At 38.6% G+C, this 18,434-nt stretch overlaps 1 protein-coding gene across 1 annotated transcript; it reads left to right on the top strand.

The window, feature by feature from the left end:
- The first annotated feature begins 435 nt into the window (after window positions 1-435).
- On the top strand, window positions 436-18,095 carry CDC37 (cell division cycle 37, HSP90 cochaperone). Its single transcript, XM_026688895.2, has 8 exons — window positions 436-766; window positions 5,651-5,932; window positions 6,848-6,953; window positions 7,837-7,952; window positions 11,081-11,203; window positions 11,398-11,580; window positions 16,739-16,810; window positions 17,555-18,095. The coding sequence occupies exons 1-8, from the start codon at window positions 665-667 to the stop codon at window positions 17,705-17,707; spliced, it is 1,137 nt and encodes a 378-aa protein (XP_026544680.2). The 5' UTR covers window positions 436-664; the 3' UTR covers window positions 17,708-18,095.
- Window positions 18,096-18,434: the final 339 nt, after the last annotated feature.

Here is an 18,434-nt window from a genome sequence, read left to right as displayed (position 1 = left end):
GATTTTGACCATTTGTTGTCTGTTTGACAGGAATGCTTCTATCCAGTTATTCAGTTGTCCAGAGATACCATAGGATTTTATTTTTATTTTTATTTTTAGTCTTCTGCCTTGTGTCCAGTGTTTTGGACACAGGAGCAGGCGATTGGGGATGAGTGTGTATCGATTGCATCTCAAACTGAAGCGCAAATTGTTTCTGAACTTCCAGCTACTTTTCCTTTAAGAAAACTGGAAATCCACCATTCTGCTTCGAAGACCAATCAGGGCCGGGATAGCCGAACACTCAAAGGATTTTTTCTTTTTTGTTTTTTAATTGCCAGGGGATCGCGACTGTCACCGAAGAATCTTCCCAAAGAGGGAAAAGCAACGGCAGAAACTCCCGACGCGATTCGGTTTCCTTGAAAGTGAAACTTTTGCTTCGGACAGTGTTTTCACTCCCCTCCGGTGAAGATTCGAGGCCGCCACTAAGCCGCAGCCCGCGTGCTCTCGCCGTTAGGCCGGGGTGGGGCGAGGGCGGGGCGGAGAGGAGCCACGCCTCCGCCGCTCTCCTGAAGGCCGGTGATTCCGGTAGTGACGTAAGAGAGGAAGCGGATCTCCGAGCAGGAGCGGCGGCACCCCCACCCGCAGGGAAAGTCGTGGGAGCGGCGGCAGCAGCAGCAGCAGCGCCATGGTGGATTACAGCGTCTGGGATCACATCGAGGTGTCCGACGATGAAGACGAGACTCACCCCAATATCGACACCCCCAGTCTTTTCCGATGGCGGCACCAAGTAAGGGAACGGAGCCCCCCTCCCCGGCAGCCCCTTGCCGCGGGCGTGGCGTTGGGGAATAGGGAAACACTGGAGGAGAAGACCCTTAAGAGGTGGGGGCGGTTGGGGGGGGTCTTTTGAAGGGTTGGGTCGCGGGGGATTTCGCTGCCTCCTCCTCCCAGACGACACGGGGCCTCCCTCTCGGCCTCCTCCTCCGCGGGGTTTGGGCATTGGGGTAATGAAGGCGAGCGCTGCTCCCCAGCCTTCGCCTGCGAAATTTGCTCTTTGACTGGTTAGCCGAGCAAGGCCTTCCGTTGCTCCCAGAGGCGCCGCCCCTGCTTCGCTGCTCATTTTTTAGAGGCGCTCCTACGGAGGGAGCTTTCTCCACTTTCCTTTCAGCGCCCGCCTTTCCTTGGCCCAAGCTGTCCCCAACTCCCCCCCCCAAAAAAAAATCTCATATAGCCTTTAGCTTTCCTTTCAAAAGGGCTCAAGGTCCGAGAGGACCAAATACTAAACCACTTTTTTTCCCTCTTAAATTTTTTCCCTCTTAAATTTCCCGCGTTCCCTAAAAATCCCGTCAATTCGTGGCGACCCACCCCGCTCCCCGGCGAGATAGGCGGCAAATAACATTTAACAAATAAACTCCATTTTAGATTTTCTGGGAGGAGGAGGAGGATTGCCACCAATCCCTCAGCCAGTCTACTTTATTATATTGCCGTTATTAGTTCCTGCAGTAGCTGGCTATCGTTTCCAGTATATAAAGCACTAAATAATCATACTTCTGTTGCCCAATATTCTGCGTTGTGAGCTTTTTTGCACTGATCGTTACTTAGGTGAATGTTATAGGTGTAGTTGCTGCAGTTTGGGCAATAGTCAGAAGTAAAATGAAGTCGCATGACCGCAGGACACTGCAAATGGCCATAAATGCAGCCATTTGCCAAGATCCCAAAGTGTAATCATGAGACCATGTGGGGGAGATGTCAGAATTTTAAATCCAAGTTGTAAGTACCCCCCCAAGGCAGGTTTGTTGGAACTTTGAATGGTTGCTGAATGACCAGTTATATATCAAGGACTATCTGTATATGCATGAAGCTGGTCTGAGTTACCTCTTTCTGTCTATTCTGAAAATGTAGAATAGGATTCCTATTTTTCCATATGAGAGGGACTGTATAGTACAGTGGTGGGCGCGCGATTGCATGCTTGCGCTTGCGTGCCGGCACCCAGAAGGCAATGCATGCCCCCCTATGCATGCGCACACAATCCCCACCCACCCCCACTGCCCCCTTACTGCACTGTGCCTCACAGCTGATTTTTGGCCTGTTTGAGATGTTTTTCGGCCTCCCAGAGACTTGAGGAAGGCTTCTGCAGGCTTTTCAGGTTGAAAACTAGGCTCGTTTTGTCACTTCTGGTATTTTTGGAAAAATAGGTTTGCCATCATGGGTATAGTACTTCAAAATGAAACTCAGTGTTCAGCAAGTGGCATGTAGTGGTACATTGGTACTCAATTGCTTTGAATCTCATTGAATTTGGTACTCAATGCACTTCGATATGAACATTTTGTTCCAGTATGTTGTTTGTTCGGTGCTCAACGCACAAGCTAGAATGTGACGACCTTGTGACCCGCTACATTATTCTTTATGAGAAAAATTGTTTCATACTTATTGTTCTTGGTATTCATTGCAGCTCCTGGAACCAATTAACGAGTTAATTGGTTAATCGAGGTACCACTGTATTTTCACACAAAACATTAAAAAACCCTTCTAAAAGATAGGCTGAAAAAATTTAAACAGCAAAATTTAAACAGTTTTCAGATCAACATGATCTCTAAAATGCTTATATCTAGCATAAATAGCATAAACTATTCATAGTCCATGAGCTAAGAAGAGATATAATCTGTTCTGATCTTGTATGTAAGGCTGTGGCTTAGCCTAAATTGTATTGGGGCATGGAAGATAAGAACCTGTATTAAAAATCTTGCAAAGATGAACTCTGTAAAAGCCAGTGCTTCTGCAAGGCTAAATCACAGAAAATTCTGATTAAAAGATGTTGCTTTTCGCATAGCAAATATTTTATTTCCTTTATCTAGAATGATTCCCACTTCCTGCTGTTGAATTTAATTTGACTAATAAGATGTAATATTGTTTCTCCTACCAGGGGTCTGCAACTTTAAGCGCTCAAAGAGCCATTCGGACCCGTTTCCCATGGAAAGAAAAACACTGGGAGCCACAAAACCTGGGTGGGCATGGCCAACTTGATGTCACTCACTCCCACCCAGTCACTTAACCCCCCCATTTCAAATTATAAAATTTCTTCTATTTAAGCTATCCTGTTATAGATTTAATAGTATTTTTAGCATCATTGTATTGAAACAATTGATTTAAGCTTCAAACAAGATGGATTCTTTGATAGACTGCTGTAGAATTTCCTGCAATCCTAAATCCATTATTTTGTCAATGATTTTAAATATCTCAGGTTTTGGGACTGCACACTTCCATTGCCATGCTTCGCAGATGAGATTAGATTCTTTTGCTTCAGTGCAGTGTTATTTTCTGCAATTTTAACATTTCTTATCAGTAACAGAAAGTTACACTTTCATCTTGTCTTGTCATTTTTAGCAGATCCTTTGTTATTGTATTTGGGTTCTTTTCAACCTCCTACAGTGTTGTATAACTTATTGTTGAGGTGACACTTGGACAATCATTGCTGGGGAGTATACTGTCTTCTTGACCATGGATTGATGATGGCCAAAATCTTTGTGAACAGTTTTATTTCTTTCCAGTTTCATGAACTTCCACTCTTCTTGTTCTTAAAGCTATAAAAATCTATCTTTAATCTGGATATAACTCACTTCCAAGAACTGTATTAGAACCCAATAGAGGTAAACTTTCTGTGTATGTTTTATTGGGGGGGAGGACTCCTAAAACTCAGGTGCATATGTCTCCTGAGAGATTGGGACATCCGTCTCAACTAAAGGAGCTGATTAATGTCTTCACATAACATTTTCTAACAAAGCAGTGACTGTTGGCTCAATATGTTCAATGAAGACATGACATATTACACTGTTTCATGTTTTAACCAGAAGTTATTTTTCTTTAGTAAAACTGAGATGAAGTCCAAATTGCACTCTAAGTCACAGGACTCTAGGATTATAGATAGTTCTTGAGGATGTACACATTTTCTTTTACCAATTTAAAAGGAATTTGTCAAATAGCATTTATTAAATGTGTAACTTGCCTTTCCACCAACTGATGGCCATAAATAAAATGTAATGAAAATCAATTAATTAGTCCTCAACTTGCAACCGTTCATTCAGCAACCTTTCAATTATAGCAGTATTGAATGAGTGCCCAAAGTTATGGCAGGTTGCAGTGGCTCTGCAGTGATTACAATTTGGGCACTTGGCAGCCTGCTTACACTTATAACCACAGAGGTGTTTGAACTCCCACCCACTATGGTCCTTTGGCCTCTTGCATTCCCTGGCCCCTGGTGCCTACCTGACATTCACCATGTTTTTACTTCTGTTGCTGATCAAGCACACTCAGTCTGGCCCTTCACAAAGAAGCTACTGGCAGCGTGAGGCTTTCTTCCCAAAGTCGCCTATGGTGGTTTCCTCACGAGACTCGGGGAGATGGACTCAAGGGGCCAGTAGCTGCTTCACAAAGGGCCTGGGTAGGTTGTCAGCAGCAGAAGCAAGAAGACAGCAAAGGTCAGCTGAAGTGACAGAGCACAGTGTGGCAGGAGCCTTGGAGTTTAGGATGATAACTACAGCTGGAGTAGTTGAGCTTTCCTGGGAGCTGCCGGTTTGCACGATACTATTGAGGCACCACACTGCTAGGGCAGCTGCAGCTCTGTGCTATAGCTCAGAGGCTTCTTACAGGCCCAGAACTACAGCATGCCAAGAAGCCCTTGAGCTGCAGTGTGGCAAGTAGCCCCAGAGTTGTGTGATTCTAGGGCTACTTGCCACAGCACCCAGGGAAGGGCAGGAGACAGGGCAGTCAAACTAAGGCATAAGACATAGCTTGAACTAACGTCTGATATATTAGTAATTTGGTACATAATTAAGTATAATACACATAATTTGGACCAGTCTTGCCCTATGTAAGTGGAAGAATAATAGTGGCTGCCCATTAAAGTCACCAAGAGTGGTTATACTGTCAAAATCCAAGAGGGCAAATACAAGATGAATCTGCAGCAAAGCAGTGGTATCAATCAAACAAGTCTACAAGAGAATGGATGGAGAACAAATTTAATATTTTAGGCTGACCCAAGTAGATATCTAGACTTAGTCCCATAAAGATTTCATGACAGAACCTAAAGCTAGCAGGTCTTGCTAGAAAATACATTACCTTGGTAGGATGTTCTCAAACGGGTCCACCAACCCCCAGGCTGCAGCCCACTACCAGGCCGTAGCCTGTTTGGAATCAGGCTGCACAAGTGGGTGGCTAGTGCATGTGCGTGCATCTCGATTTGCGTGAACAGTGGGCTGGCACACACATGCACAGCTTGACTTGCACAAGCAATGGGCTGGTGCATACGTGTGTGTGCCAGCCTACCACTTGCATGGGCCAGTTCCCCTCCCCGCTCACCATGCCACCAAGCCATGAAGGCTGGTCGAAAATTCATATATGGAGTAGTGAAAGACTGATCACTAGTTACAGGTAACATACGGTTTTAGTTATTAAAGATTAATGTATGTAACCAGTTACTCAATCTAAGAGGGTGATTACCTGTGCGTGCGTGCACGTTGTGTGTCTGTGTCACATGGTGTTCCTATTTGTCTTCATATTGTGCTACAGTTTGTGGACTGATAACATCCATTGTACTTCCATTATACTCACAATATGAATTTAAAAGTAAAGGATATTTTGATGTTAGGAAGATGTATTTAAACAACCTGTTCTCTAGGCCCGAGTTGAACGGATGGAACAGTTCCACAAGGAGAAAGAGGAAATAGACAAAGGATCCCGGGATTGCAAACGCAAGTTATCTGAGTGCCAGAAGAAGATAAAAGAACTTGAGTTGGGCAACGTAGAGAGCAGCAAAAATGAGCTGCAGAGGTTACAGGCTGAGGCACAGCAATTCAAGAAAGAAGAAAAGAGCTGGGACAATAAGATGGAAGAACTCAGGAAGAAGGAAAAGAATATGCCCTGGAATGTTGACACTCTTAGCAAAGATGGCTTCAGTAAGGTGGGTCTTCTTGGTTAGGTTCTTTTTCTGCCTTGCTTCTGAACCTTAAAATGGAATGGAGAGGACTTGTAAGTAAAGCTATATGGATCATACAGCCGTACTACTGTCTGTGTTTGATAATAGTGAGATAAGGACTGCCCAATGTCCACATTCACTAAAACCTGAGATATATCCAATGGGTAATTTCAAAAGTAAGTGCACAATTAAAGCAACCGTGGTAGTATTTTATGGAGAATGAATGTAGCCATTTTATAAAAAAAAGTTCTCCAACAAAAGATATAGATCAAATGGAAGGACTTTGAAAAAAAGTTTGCTGAAATTCTTTGGGATTAGTGGGCAGAAGTTCATTTTTTTCTGGTTACAAATTCATTTGTTTTCAACAAACACAGTGTATTGTAATTTGACAGAAACAAAAATGAGCCGTAGAATGAATAGCTGAAGAAGCCTCGAGGTTTTCCAAAGGAAAGTTGGCTCTAAGACTAACAAATCAATAACATGGATTACAGTTGGGAATATTCATATTACTTGGCAACAGTTTGATTAGGGTAGCAATAGGGTGTAAGGTTAGTCATTTGCTAAATACTTTATAGGATTGATTTAACTTCCTTGAGAAAACTGATTTAATTGTTCCTAAAACTTCTGAACTGTTTCAGCTCTTCATTCTTTTGCTATTGCATTACTATTTGCCTTAGGTTGTTTTGGAAATAATTTAATATTATTGAGACACTGTGAGGGTTTGTCAACAGTGAGAGAACATTACTGTGCAGGAATGGGAAATGTCATTTATTGCTGACTTTCAGGGCTGATATTTAAGTGCTGAAGGGAAGGGATATTGAAGTTGAACAATACCTAAAGGATCACATGCTTCCCAGTTACGCAGTTGTGTCATTAACATGACTTCCTTTGTTATTGTAGAGTGTCTTTAATGTCAAAACTGAACAAGATGAGGAATCTGAAGAACAAAAAGAGAAGAAGCACAAAACATTTGTGGAAAAATATGAGAAACAAATCAAGCACTTCGGTAAATCCAAAATTAGCTTTTCCAAAAATATATTGATTTGGATCTTGTGATCTATGTAAAGGAATTTGTAGTGAAAAAGCAATACACATTTTTATGGATTACAAAAACACACATTGTTTGGCAGAAAGGGCACATTTTTTGCAAATTAGGCAACCTAAATATATTCAGATTGTATTGAACAATTAAAGGGAGTAAACTGAATCAGAAATTCCAGTCAGGGAGATGACATCTACCATTAAAAGCAAAATACAATCAAAACATGTTAATAACCACTGTAAGATTTGGTTGTACATGACTTAGGCTTATGCCAAGATTAAAAGAGAATTATCTTATTCTTAGGAAAAATATTACTGAAGCTCATGATGCTGGAAAGGGCTCCAAAACCTATGCCAGAAACTTTTGCCTTCATCAGTCCACAGTCAGGCACATAGTGTAAAAATGAGAAAATATAACATCATTGTTACTTACTGGGACATACGAGGCACTTAAATCCACTCAGCAATATTGTGAGCAGCTTACATTCCCTTCTACAGTGTAATAAAATGAAATAATACTATAAAATAACAAAAATGCTCTTTAAATGGTGTTATTGTTTCTTTGATTTTTCTATTTATATGGTATTCGTTTCTGCTTATTTAGTTGCTGGTAAATAGATAAGTAAATAAGAATGTACTTAGGGCTATTTGACCTCTGCTTGCTATTGCAAACAGCCCTAAGTGCACTCTTCCCCATCTAGCTTAGAGAACACCAAGAACCGTATAAGCTACACATATTCTCTCCACTATTGCATGTCAGATTTTTCCCAGCTCTGGCTGGGAAAATAGTTCTCTTTATAAGATGTGGAAAGAATTTGATTTGACATTGCTATTTTTCTGTTCTAAAGGAATGTTGCGGCATTGGGATGATAGTCAGAAATACCTATCTGATAATCCACATCTTGTTTGTGAAGAGACAGCCAATTATTTAGTCATCTGGTGCATTGATCTGGAAGTAGAAGAGGTGAGCATGAAGCCTGTGGAACTTGTCCAGGAATTTTGGATGATAATGATAGGCTTTGTCTATCAAACTTGACAAACAGATCTGGGTCACTGAAGTGTATGAAAGGCAATATGTTCTTCCAATGTGAGAGGATTCTTTCTGGGCACCAAATAATTTTTATGTAGTGGCTACAAAATTCTTCAAAATTACTTTGTTATACAAATCAATAGCTTTTATGACTTACTGTTTCAAAATACATTAAGGAAGAAATACTGAAAATCTTGGTTACTGCAAGGCAAGCTTTTAACAACCTTGCCCTAATCTGTTCCTTAACTTGTGTCCAAATAGCACACTTAATATTATTTGGATACCAATAATTGCCAGCATTCCGTTTTCTGGAATCTGCAACTATTGTTTATAGTTGCCTAATAAATGGTTAGTGTACTGTACATTAAACATCTGTTTCTGCTTCACAAGATGAGCTTCCCCTGGCAGTAGAATTATTTCAATTTACAGTTTGTGTCTGGTAGTATGGTAGTTGAACCTTGATGAGTCATTTGTTGTTACCTGGCAGCCAGATTACATGCCCAAAAGAAAATGTTTGCTTCAGATATGTTCTCATTGATTTGTTGAAGTTACAAACTGACATATGAAAATAGTCAAGTGCTAAAAATTAGAAGGAAACATAACCAAGGAGATAATATGCCAGGAGTTTGATAATCAAAAAGTTTGGGTTGCCTGGAGTCTAAAAGCAGAGAGATTTGAATATTTTGTTGTAGTTATAATGTTTTATTCTAAATGGAGTGAAAGCCAGTGCTATCTTCCATGTGGATGACACAATTCCCTTTCCATTCCTACACATGGAGTCAAAATTTACTCTGGAAGGTTGGACCTTTTGGAACAGATTTTAGGTGCTGATAATGCAGGAGGCTGCAGTTGCATTGTAAGAATGGATTTTACCTGATTTCTTAGAGCAATGAATAAGAAGAGAAAACATTAAAAATTCAAAACCATGAACATTTCAGGGAAAATTTATTTAAAAACTGAATAGAGTTAAAATGTGTTCAACATCAGCATCAGTGTGAAGATAAGGCCAGTACTGATTGCTTTGAACTGTTTTTCTGTGATCATATTCCTAACAATTTTAGTCATAACATATAATGTAAATACGCTTATATGCTAGGCTGATAAAAATCTGATTTTTAAGTATATACAGGTGAAACTTGAAAAATTAGAATATCGTGCAAAAGTTCATTTATTTCAGTAATGCAACTTAAAAGGTGAACCTAATATATGAGATAGATTCATTAAATGCAAAGCAAGCCGTGATGTGTCATAATTGAGATGATTATGGCTTACAGCTCATGAAAACCCCAAATCCACAATCTCAGAAAATCAGAATATTCTGAAAAGGTTCAATATTCTAGGCTCAAAGTATCCCACTCTAATCAGCTAATTAAGCCATAACACCTGCAAAGGGTTCCTGAGCCTTTAAATGGTCTCTCAGTCTGGTTCAGTAGGAATCACAATCATGGGAAAGACTGCTGACCTGACAGTTGTGCAGAAAACCATCATTGACACCCTCCATAAGGAGGGAAAGCCTCAAAAGGTAATTGCAAACGAAGTTGGATGTTCCCAAAGTGCTGTATCAAAGCACATTAATAGAAAGTTATATGGAAGTGAAAAGTGTGGAAGAAAAAGGTGCACAAGCAGCAGGGATGACTGCAGCCTGGAGAGGATTGTCAGGAAAAGGCCATTCAAACGTGTTGGGGACTTTCACAAGGAGTGGACTGAGGCTGGAGTCAGTGCATCAAGAGCCACCACACACAGATGGATCCTGGACATGGGCTTCAAATGTCGTATTCCTCTTGTCAAGCCGCTCCTGAACAACAAACAATGTCAGAATCATCTTACCTGGGCTAAAGAAAAACAGAATTGGTCTGTTGCTCAGTGGTCCAAAGTCCTCTTTTCTGATGAGAGCAACTTTTGCATCTCATTTGGAAACCAAGGACCCAGAGTCTGGAGGAAGAATGGAGAGGCACACGCTGCAAGATGCTTGAAGTCCAGTGTGAAGTTTCCACAGTCTGTGTTGATTTGGGGAGCCATGTCATCTGCTGGTGTTGGTCCACTATGCTTCATTAAGTCCAGGGTCAATGCAGCCGTTTACCAGGAGATTTTGGAGGACTTCATGCTTCCTTCCGCAGATGAGGTTTATGGGGATGCTGACTTCATTTTCCAGCAGGATTTGGCACCTGCCCACACTGCCAAAAGCACCAAAACCTGGTTCAATGACTGTGGGATTACTGTGCTTGATTGGCCAGCAAACTCACCTGACCTGAACCCCATAGAGAATCTATGGGGCATTGCCAAGAGAAAGATGAGAGACATGAGGCCGAACAATGCAGAAGAGCTGAAGGCCGCTTTTGAAGCATCCTGGTCTTCCATAACACCTCAGCAGTGCCACAGGCTGATAGCTTCCATGCCACGCCGCATTGAGACAGGAATTGCTGCAAAAGGGGCCCAAACCAAGTACTGAGTACATATGCATGCTTATACTTTTCAGAGGTCCGATATTGTTCTATGTACAATCCTTGTTTTATTGATTGCATGTAATATTCTAATTTTCTGAGATTGTGGATTTGGGGTTTTCATGAGCTGTAAGCCATAATCATCACAATTATGACAAATCATGGCTTGTGCTATCTTGCTTTGCATGTAATGAGTCTATCTCATATATTAGTTTCACCTTTTAAGTTGCATTACTGAAATAAATGAACTTTTGCACGATATTCTAATTTTTCGAGTTTCACCTGTAGATGCTTTTAAATACCAGGTTTGCAATCTGTGAGTTTTCCTGGAGGTAGGATTATTAATCAGATGTTTAACAGATCCTTTGCCCAACTGCAACTGGTGTGCCAGTAGTTTTATATCTAAATAAAATAAGATGAGAAACAAAAATCTTTCCTTTTTCTGAAGTCAGTTCTGTGATTGGATGTCCTTCTAAAAATCATAGAATGCCACCTACAACTATTTTTGTTACACTTGTATATCTTATAAGCTGCTTAGAACAACTCATTTGGGAAAAATATATAAATATACATTTGTTCTGAACCATTAAAGCTGAAATACATATTTGTTATTTTTCTCAGAAACATGCCCTGATGCAACAGGTAGCCCATCAGACCATAGTGATGCAGTTCATTCTAGAGCTGGCTAAGAGCCTGAAGGTTGACCCTAGAGCTTGTTTCAGACAATTTTTTGCTAAAATCAAGGTGAGTTTTATGCAGGTGAGAGAAAGCATACTGTCATAAATGCAAAGGGGATAAAGAAAAACTAAGCATCTTTTCTTTCATAGCAAAACCTTGCTCACAGGAAGTCTTTTGATTATGGAAGTCCAAAAGTCTAACTGTTTGATATGTGCAGTTTTGCTGGATAAATCACCTGTTCGTTTCTAATCACCATTCAGACAGCTGACCAGCAGTATATGGAAGGTTTTAATGATGAACTGGAATCCTTCAAGGTTCGAGTGCAGGAGCGGGCTAAGGCTCGCATTGAAAGAGCTATGAAAGAATATGAAGAAGAAGAGCGGCAGAAACGGCTGGGGCCAGGGGGCCTTGATCCAGTAGATGTGTACGAATCTCTCCCACAAGTGAGTTATGAAAGGAGGCTAGTGCCTCTTTTCAGAATTACATGATCCTTATGTTTCACCATGTGTTCATATCTGCATATTTGAGTAGCTAACAAATACAAAATGTTTAGAAAAAATTGCTTTATCTTTTGCTTTCTGCCTTAGTTGCTGTGATGTGAAAAAAATTTTTTGTGTGTGTTGCAGTTGCAAAACTGGTTTTCATTTACTCATGTGTCTGGTGCAAAGTTAGCTCCATGTAATTGTTACAATTGGGTATTTTTTTGTGACGCACTCTTCCTCATTTTGAAATGAAACTAAAATAGTGATTACAAGTGCACAACATACAATAAAAGCAAAAATAGTACAGAAATAGATTTAAAACAATATGAAGATAAATATCCTGAGAAAATGAAAATATGTTTGCCTGATACATGAAACTAAATAAAAAGGCCCTCCCAGCTCAATGGGAGGAACATTCCACTGAATAGGTCCATTCTCTGGTAGCCCTTACTGCACTCCACTAGAAGAGGGTACCTGAAACAGGATTTCTAGGGACGAATTTAGAGTATTAGCAAAAGCACAAAAGAAAAAAAATATTCTTTAGATACTATTGTCTCATCAAGAGTGGAAATGAGTATATCATATTGACTTAGGATTGGAAATGTTTTTCCTTCAAAAGCAATACAAGCCACATGTGTAAAAAATTCCACACATTTAAAATATTCAACCAAAACCCATAAAAATAATCCAATCCTACGTATTGCCTGTAATGCCCAAAGGCTAATTTATCCCCAAAATATTCAGATAGAGAAAAATATTCAACAGAACATATGTGATTTGAATTGTTAACTAAATTTTAACAGACTTGAGAATCCTTGTTGAAGAATGTCATAATTGTTGCCACTCACCTGTAAGAAGACACCCACAGAAAATTCTAGGCTGGCTAATATTGCAGGCTCTTAATTTAAAATACCTTTTCTATGTTTAAAGATTTATATGGCTTCCCAACTCATAAAACTGCAACTCTGGGCAGCATACAACCATACAACCAAAACATTTTCCCAATAAAACCTTAGCAAGAAGAAAAGGTACATTTGGGCAACCAGTATCTAACCTATTACTAATCTTAGCCCCGATGCTTAAGGGAAGATCCAGAGGTTTAAAAAGTTTTTGAAGGTTATTTTACATTTTAACAACAAACATGACAATAATTTCATATTGGTACTATTTGCTTATCTAGTTTGATATAAATACATATTATCAATCTTTAACATTCAATATTCCCATATATTATTTTATGTCAATCTCTATATTCTTAACATCACTTGTTTTGTTACAACTATTATATTGTCATATTTGCAATGTTTAACAAATTTATAATATAGTTCAGCTAATAATTCATAGATTCATGTTAATTTATACCCATTATTTATCCCCCTTTTTAGTTTTAAATTATGCCATCTTTATGTTTTTTAAAACAAAGTCCCTTTCTAATCTCATTACAATATATACGTCATAATTTCCATTCTATTTTCATTTAACAAATTGTACAATTCTAATAATTATATAATCACTTTTATCTGTTATCATATACTATATTTCTGTCTATTGGATTCCACATGTCACTTCTTTCCCTACCATACAATGTTGACTTTATGCATATTACATTTATCAGTTATATAACTTAGATAATGATCCTATAATAAGATCTTAGTTTCATGTTTCTTGCAATTACCATATTAAATCTTTGTTTATTACAATTAATAATTTGATAGTATTACTATCATTACTCTTTGTTAGTAATCCTATAATAAAATATTAAATTTAATGTTTATTAGAATTAACACTTCTATATCTTAAATTGTAGTACACCCATTCATGTGGAATCTTTATCTTTCCCCTCTTCAGCCATCGTCTCTAACTCTCAATAAAACATTAATTAATCTCTTCTTAGCTTGTCTTCCATTTTCAATCATTTTTTGACCCTTCCTCTTAATCATTTCTCTTTTATCTATTATATTCAACTGTCTCTTTCCAGTTATCTAACTCTACCCTCTCAAAATGTTCTCTCTGAAGTTCCCTTCCCTGTTGCTTTCCCCCTATGCTATCCCCTTGGTTTATTACATCAATCATTATTAGCATTTTAAATTTTATTTCCTTTTTATCCTTTCGTTTTATTTGTTGTTCCTTCTGTTCCATTTTGCTGGCTTCTCTTCTAGTTAACTCCCCCTCCTTCTATGTCTCTTGTTTTCATTCTGTGATTTGTGTCTCCATTTTCTTCCATGTTTTGTATTTGTTCAAAATGTCCTCAATCTTCTGCTCATCATATCTATTGTATTCTGTAGTTCCAGGACCAATTCTCTGCATATTTTACTCATTTTTATTTTTGTTTGTTCAATTTCTTATATCCAATCTTATATCTTATTATTTCTTATATCCCAGTCTTTATTTAAACCAGTGTCACTTTCCAAACTATAAGTCCAATATTCAAAAGTCTTTATATCCCAGATTTAATCCATCTGATTCTTTTCAACATTCCAAGGGAATATCTTCATATATTCCTTCACCAATTTAAATTTGATGTTTAGCTTTCTCTTATCAATACAATTATTTTAATTCTTTCTTTTATTAGATCTTTTAGTTTAATTAGATTGTTTCAAAACTTTAGGGATCTGCAGGATTTTTCTTCAACAGCAGGTGGCACTCTTAAATCAGTTTCCATTTTCCACCTTTTTTTCCTTTTCTTTAGACTTTTGCCAAGTTTGTCAGTATTTCCAAAAGTTAGTTATATATTCTTTTTTTTAATCAATCGATTACAGCATTTTAAATAATGCCTATCCCATGCCAAATCCTGTATGATCACCAATTCCAATTTTCACATATTCTTTTAAAAAGCTTTCTTCTGTTGTCCTCCCGTCTTTTTTTTTTAATTGAGTTCTTTATATTCTATTCATTCTTCTCTCATAATAGATCGCTGCTAATGCCCAGAAGTCCTTGTGAGCTCTCTTTCCTGGTATATTTATCGGGGTTACCTTTAGCGATTCAGAAATATTTTCACCCAGTTCTCACACCATTCACCGTCTCTTCACTCCTGCACAGTCTTAGGTTTTCAGACTGTCCCCGTCTTCATGGCAGCCATTTTGGTTGCCACTGCAGCTCGTCTTTGGATGAGGGGGCTTTCCATGTCAGGGAGGAGAGATGCGTCTCTCCTCTACCTGAAAGGTCCCCCTTTCTTCACCACTCCTCCATGGTGGCTCCGGCCCTGATTGGGGCCCTCCAACGAGTTGAGCTTGGAGCAAAAGCACGGTGGTTGCGGACCTCGCTCCAACAATGAAATCCAGCTGGAACAATCAGGAAATAAATAACCTGGAACAATACTGTTCATGCAATGATGTGTTTGTAGAAATAAAAAATAAAAAACGTATTAAAAAAGAAAGCTTTTGAAATGCAAAATGTCAAAGTTTTATTTTGTCTGCTCATTCAAGACAAATACAGGCTCTTGGGTGAGAAATAAAAACGAATGGGTGGTTCGCCAGTAAAAGGTAGTCAATAATATCTGGATCTCTGCCCCCTGCCGTGGTTTTCTTCTGATCTGTTCTTAATATTCTAACCCTTGTAGCTATTTTATAGTGTACTACTAAGCTTATGTTTACCTATGGCTTCCTTCTTGTTTCTATGCTGTCTACCACCGCTGGGTATACTCTTGTATCCTTACCTTGTGTGTCAGTTGGACGAAGACAGCATAGATGTACAGTACAAGGAAAAACAAAGTCCAGTTGCCTTTTGAAAAAACACCTTTGGGACAAACGACGTGGAAAGAATTAGTAATAACAACTTTTTCTCCCACCTACTTGACAGAGGGAACAGAGCTGGCTTATTTTAAAGGAGTAGAAAGAAGGAGAAAATGGTCAGAATGCCATGTGTTTTCCTGAAGCTACTGAAATAATTTTTTGCTTGGCTCAATTTGCAGGGGTGTATGATAAAATTAAGGCCAGAAATTGTCTACTAGAAACAATAGGAGTTATCTAAAGGTCCATATAGACATAATAGTAGCTACATATAAATCAAAGAACGGATTCTGAAAGTGAATATACTAATTTACAAGAATAGAAATGACATCTCAATAGCAGTAACTGTGAGAGGATCTGTGAGGGGCTGCCACAGAGAGGAAGGGGTCAAGCTATTTTCTAAAGCACCTGTAGGCCAGACAAGGAATAATGGATGGAAACTGAACAAGAAGAGATTTAACCTGGAAAATAAGGAGAAACTTTCTGACAGTGAGAACAATCAACCAGTGGAACAGCTTGCCCTCAGAAGTTGTGGGAGCGTCATCACTTGAGACCTTCAAGAAGAGATTGGACTGCCATTTGTCAGAAATGGTGTAGGGTCTCCCGCTTGGGCGGGGTGGGGGGTTGGATTAGATGACCTATAAGGTCCCTTCCAACTCTGATTATTTGTTATCTTTGTACATTTTTTGAACTGAGATTAGAATTTATGATATTTATGACTATAAATTTATAATAATATAAAGTGAATTATGTATTAACACAAGAAGATCATCTTAATTTATTTACCTTTTTTGCCAAGCCAGTTCTAAAAAGAGCCATTGACTAATAATTATGCTAGTGATGTTTTGTATTTGGAACATTTACATTATTATGTAAACATTTTATGTCTCTCCTTTTCCATGTAAGGTGTAGGTTAATGCTGAACCTAAATTTGATTTTGGGTTCAAAGGACTAGGTGATCCTGATGTCCTGTTCTTTTGAATATAATTTTCCCTGATAATGTTATTTCATTGCAACAGATTATGCTGGGTTTTTTTTTTTTTTTTTGTTCTTCCCAGTTATAGAAGTAATTCAGTGTGTATCACAGCAACTCCCAAGTTCTTGATTAGAAGTCTTTCCTAGCTTTCATATCTGGAGATATTTTTAACTAGCTGAGCTTTTCCTCTTTCTCTCCTGAATTTTTGAAAGGACTTTTCTTCTGTAAAACATTAAATACAAAAATACCAAACTGGAAAATGTTCTTTCCTTATAATTGCATTTTCTCATGCCTTAGAGAAAACTGCTTTATTGTCTTGAATGTTTAATAGAATGATGAAAATGTATTGTGTATTTATGTAGATTCTTTCCTTTGTTTGCTACCATTTCTTTCTATTTTTTTTTTTTTTGGCCAGGAACTTCAGAAATGCTTTGATGTGAAAGATGTGCAGATGCTTCAGGATTCTATCAGCAAAATGGATCCTACTGTGAGTATCCTTGGAATTGCTTTAAGAGTTAGGTTCCAGATTTCCTCCATGCTGCAAAATATTATTTCCAGATAACTTCCAAGAAATATTAGTTTCTCTTTTTATATATTTGCATATCTATGTGCACTCTCTTGTCTGACCAGTTGCTTGAAGATAATTAGACACAATGTGATCATTATTTAACTCTCCGGGTGCCTCATAAATTTGAAAAGCCTTGATTATCTTCACTCTTAATTTCTGATATGTATCGATGCAAATTAAATGCTGTATTTAATGGGACCCAATAATGTAAGGAGTAGTTTTTATTCTGGTTAAGCTTTTTTGGCAGAGAGCAACCTCAGTTCCACTTGGGTAGATGGGATATTGACTGTAGCTCCAGGTTTTTGTTCATTAGTACACAATATATTGATTTAGAATTTTCCATAGCTCTATGTCGAGACACAGTACTTAATTCATAATATAGCCGAACTTTATGAGCTGGACCAGTATGTTTACTGAAATCAGAAAACTGCTAATTTTGGCACTATTGCTTGTGTACCTTCATAATTATTTTTCTCTTTGAGTTTATATATGCTATCTTCAAAAGATACTACCATTGAGTATTTTTTCTCAAGTATTTTTCTAAACTTTAGATTCTACAGTAATTTTTGGAAGCAAAAGGAGCCCCCTATGAGTTAGAGTTGTAGAGATATTTAAGGTGCAAGATATAGCCCTTCAGCAATATATATTTTGTATCTTTTACAGGAAGCAAAATACCATATGCAGCGGTGTATTGATTCTGGCCTGTGGGTACCAAATGCACAATCAGCAGAAGGAGCGGTAAAGGGTGACAAGTTTGAAGGTGTCTATGAGGAAGTTAAGAAGGAGAGCTCTGAGGAAGAAAAAGGAAATCCCTGAAGCCTTGGCCGTATGTCTGTAAAGCAGATTGTTGCCCCATTATCTTCTGCCCATCCTTTCACATCAACCTGTTCAACGATGATGTGTTCTACATATTTAGACACTGAAATTGTATGAGCTGCTTCTTGACTGGCTCGCTTGCTCATCCTGTGAACACAGTTCCCAACTTGTACAGCTTTGTTATCTTATTGGAAGCCAAGATTTGAAGGGAGTCCACGCACCATCATGCAGGCTCAGAGTGGCTTGGCATAGCAGTTCCAGCTTCTGTCTTGCTGTGATGACACAAGTCAGCGTCCTAGTTACAAGTGTGCTATTCATATCTATCTTTTTGTTTGACAACCAGTGAAAGCTACCGAGCAAATAAAAAGGTTGAAATAGCTGAGATTGATATGGTGTCAGTGGCCATTGTATTTATTTCACATGGATTCAAATTATTCAGTTGGTTTAGTTCCATTTCAAATTGTTTGAAAAGACACTGGAATGGGTGTGGTGTGTGACGTCCAAGATATAACCCTTAGCATCTGAGATTTTCTTGACAGCTTTGGAAAATGTCTTGAAACCCTGTAAATGTAGGTAAACATTGGATGGACTGTCCTGGGTTGAATGGGGGCAATGAACAACCAATCAAGGCAACATCTTGGATGTTTTGAGCTGTAACCACTATACATATCTTTGATGTTTAGCTTGAAATGATCTAGCAGACTAACTGCTTCATAGTTCTGGGTGT

This window comes from Notechis scutatus, chromosome 2 (assembly GCF_049901735.1).
Source record: "Notechis scutatus isolate UNSWTSFEM ecotype Mainland chromosome 2, rNotScu1.2, whole genome shotgun sequence".
NCBI classification, from domain to species: domain Eukaryota; kingdom Metazoa; phylum Chordata; class Lepidosauria; order Squamata; family Elapidae; genus Notechis; species Notechis scutatus.
Note: the sequence above shows the minus strand (reverse complement) of the source record. Positions and strands in the feature narration are given on the sequence as shown.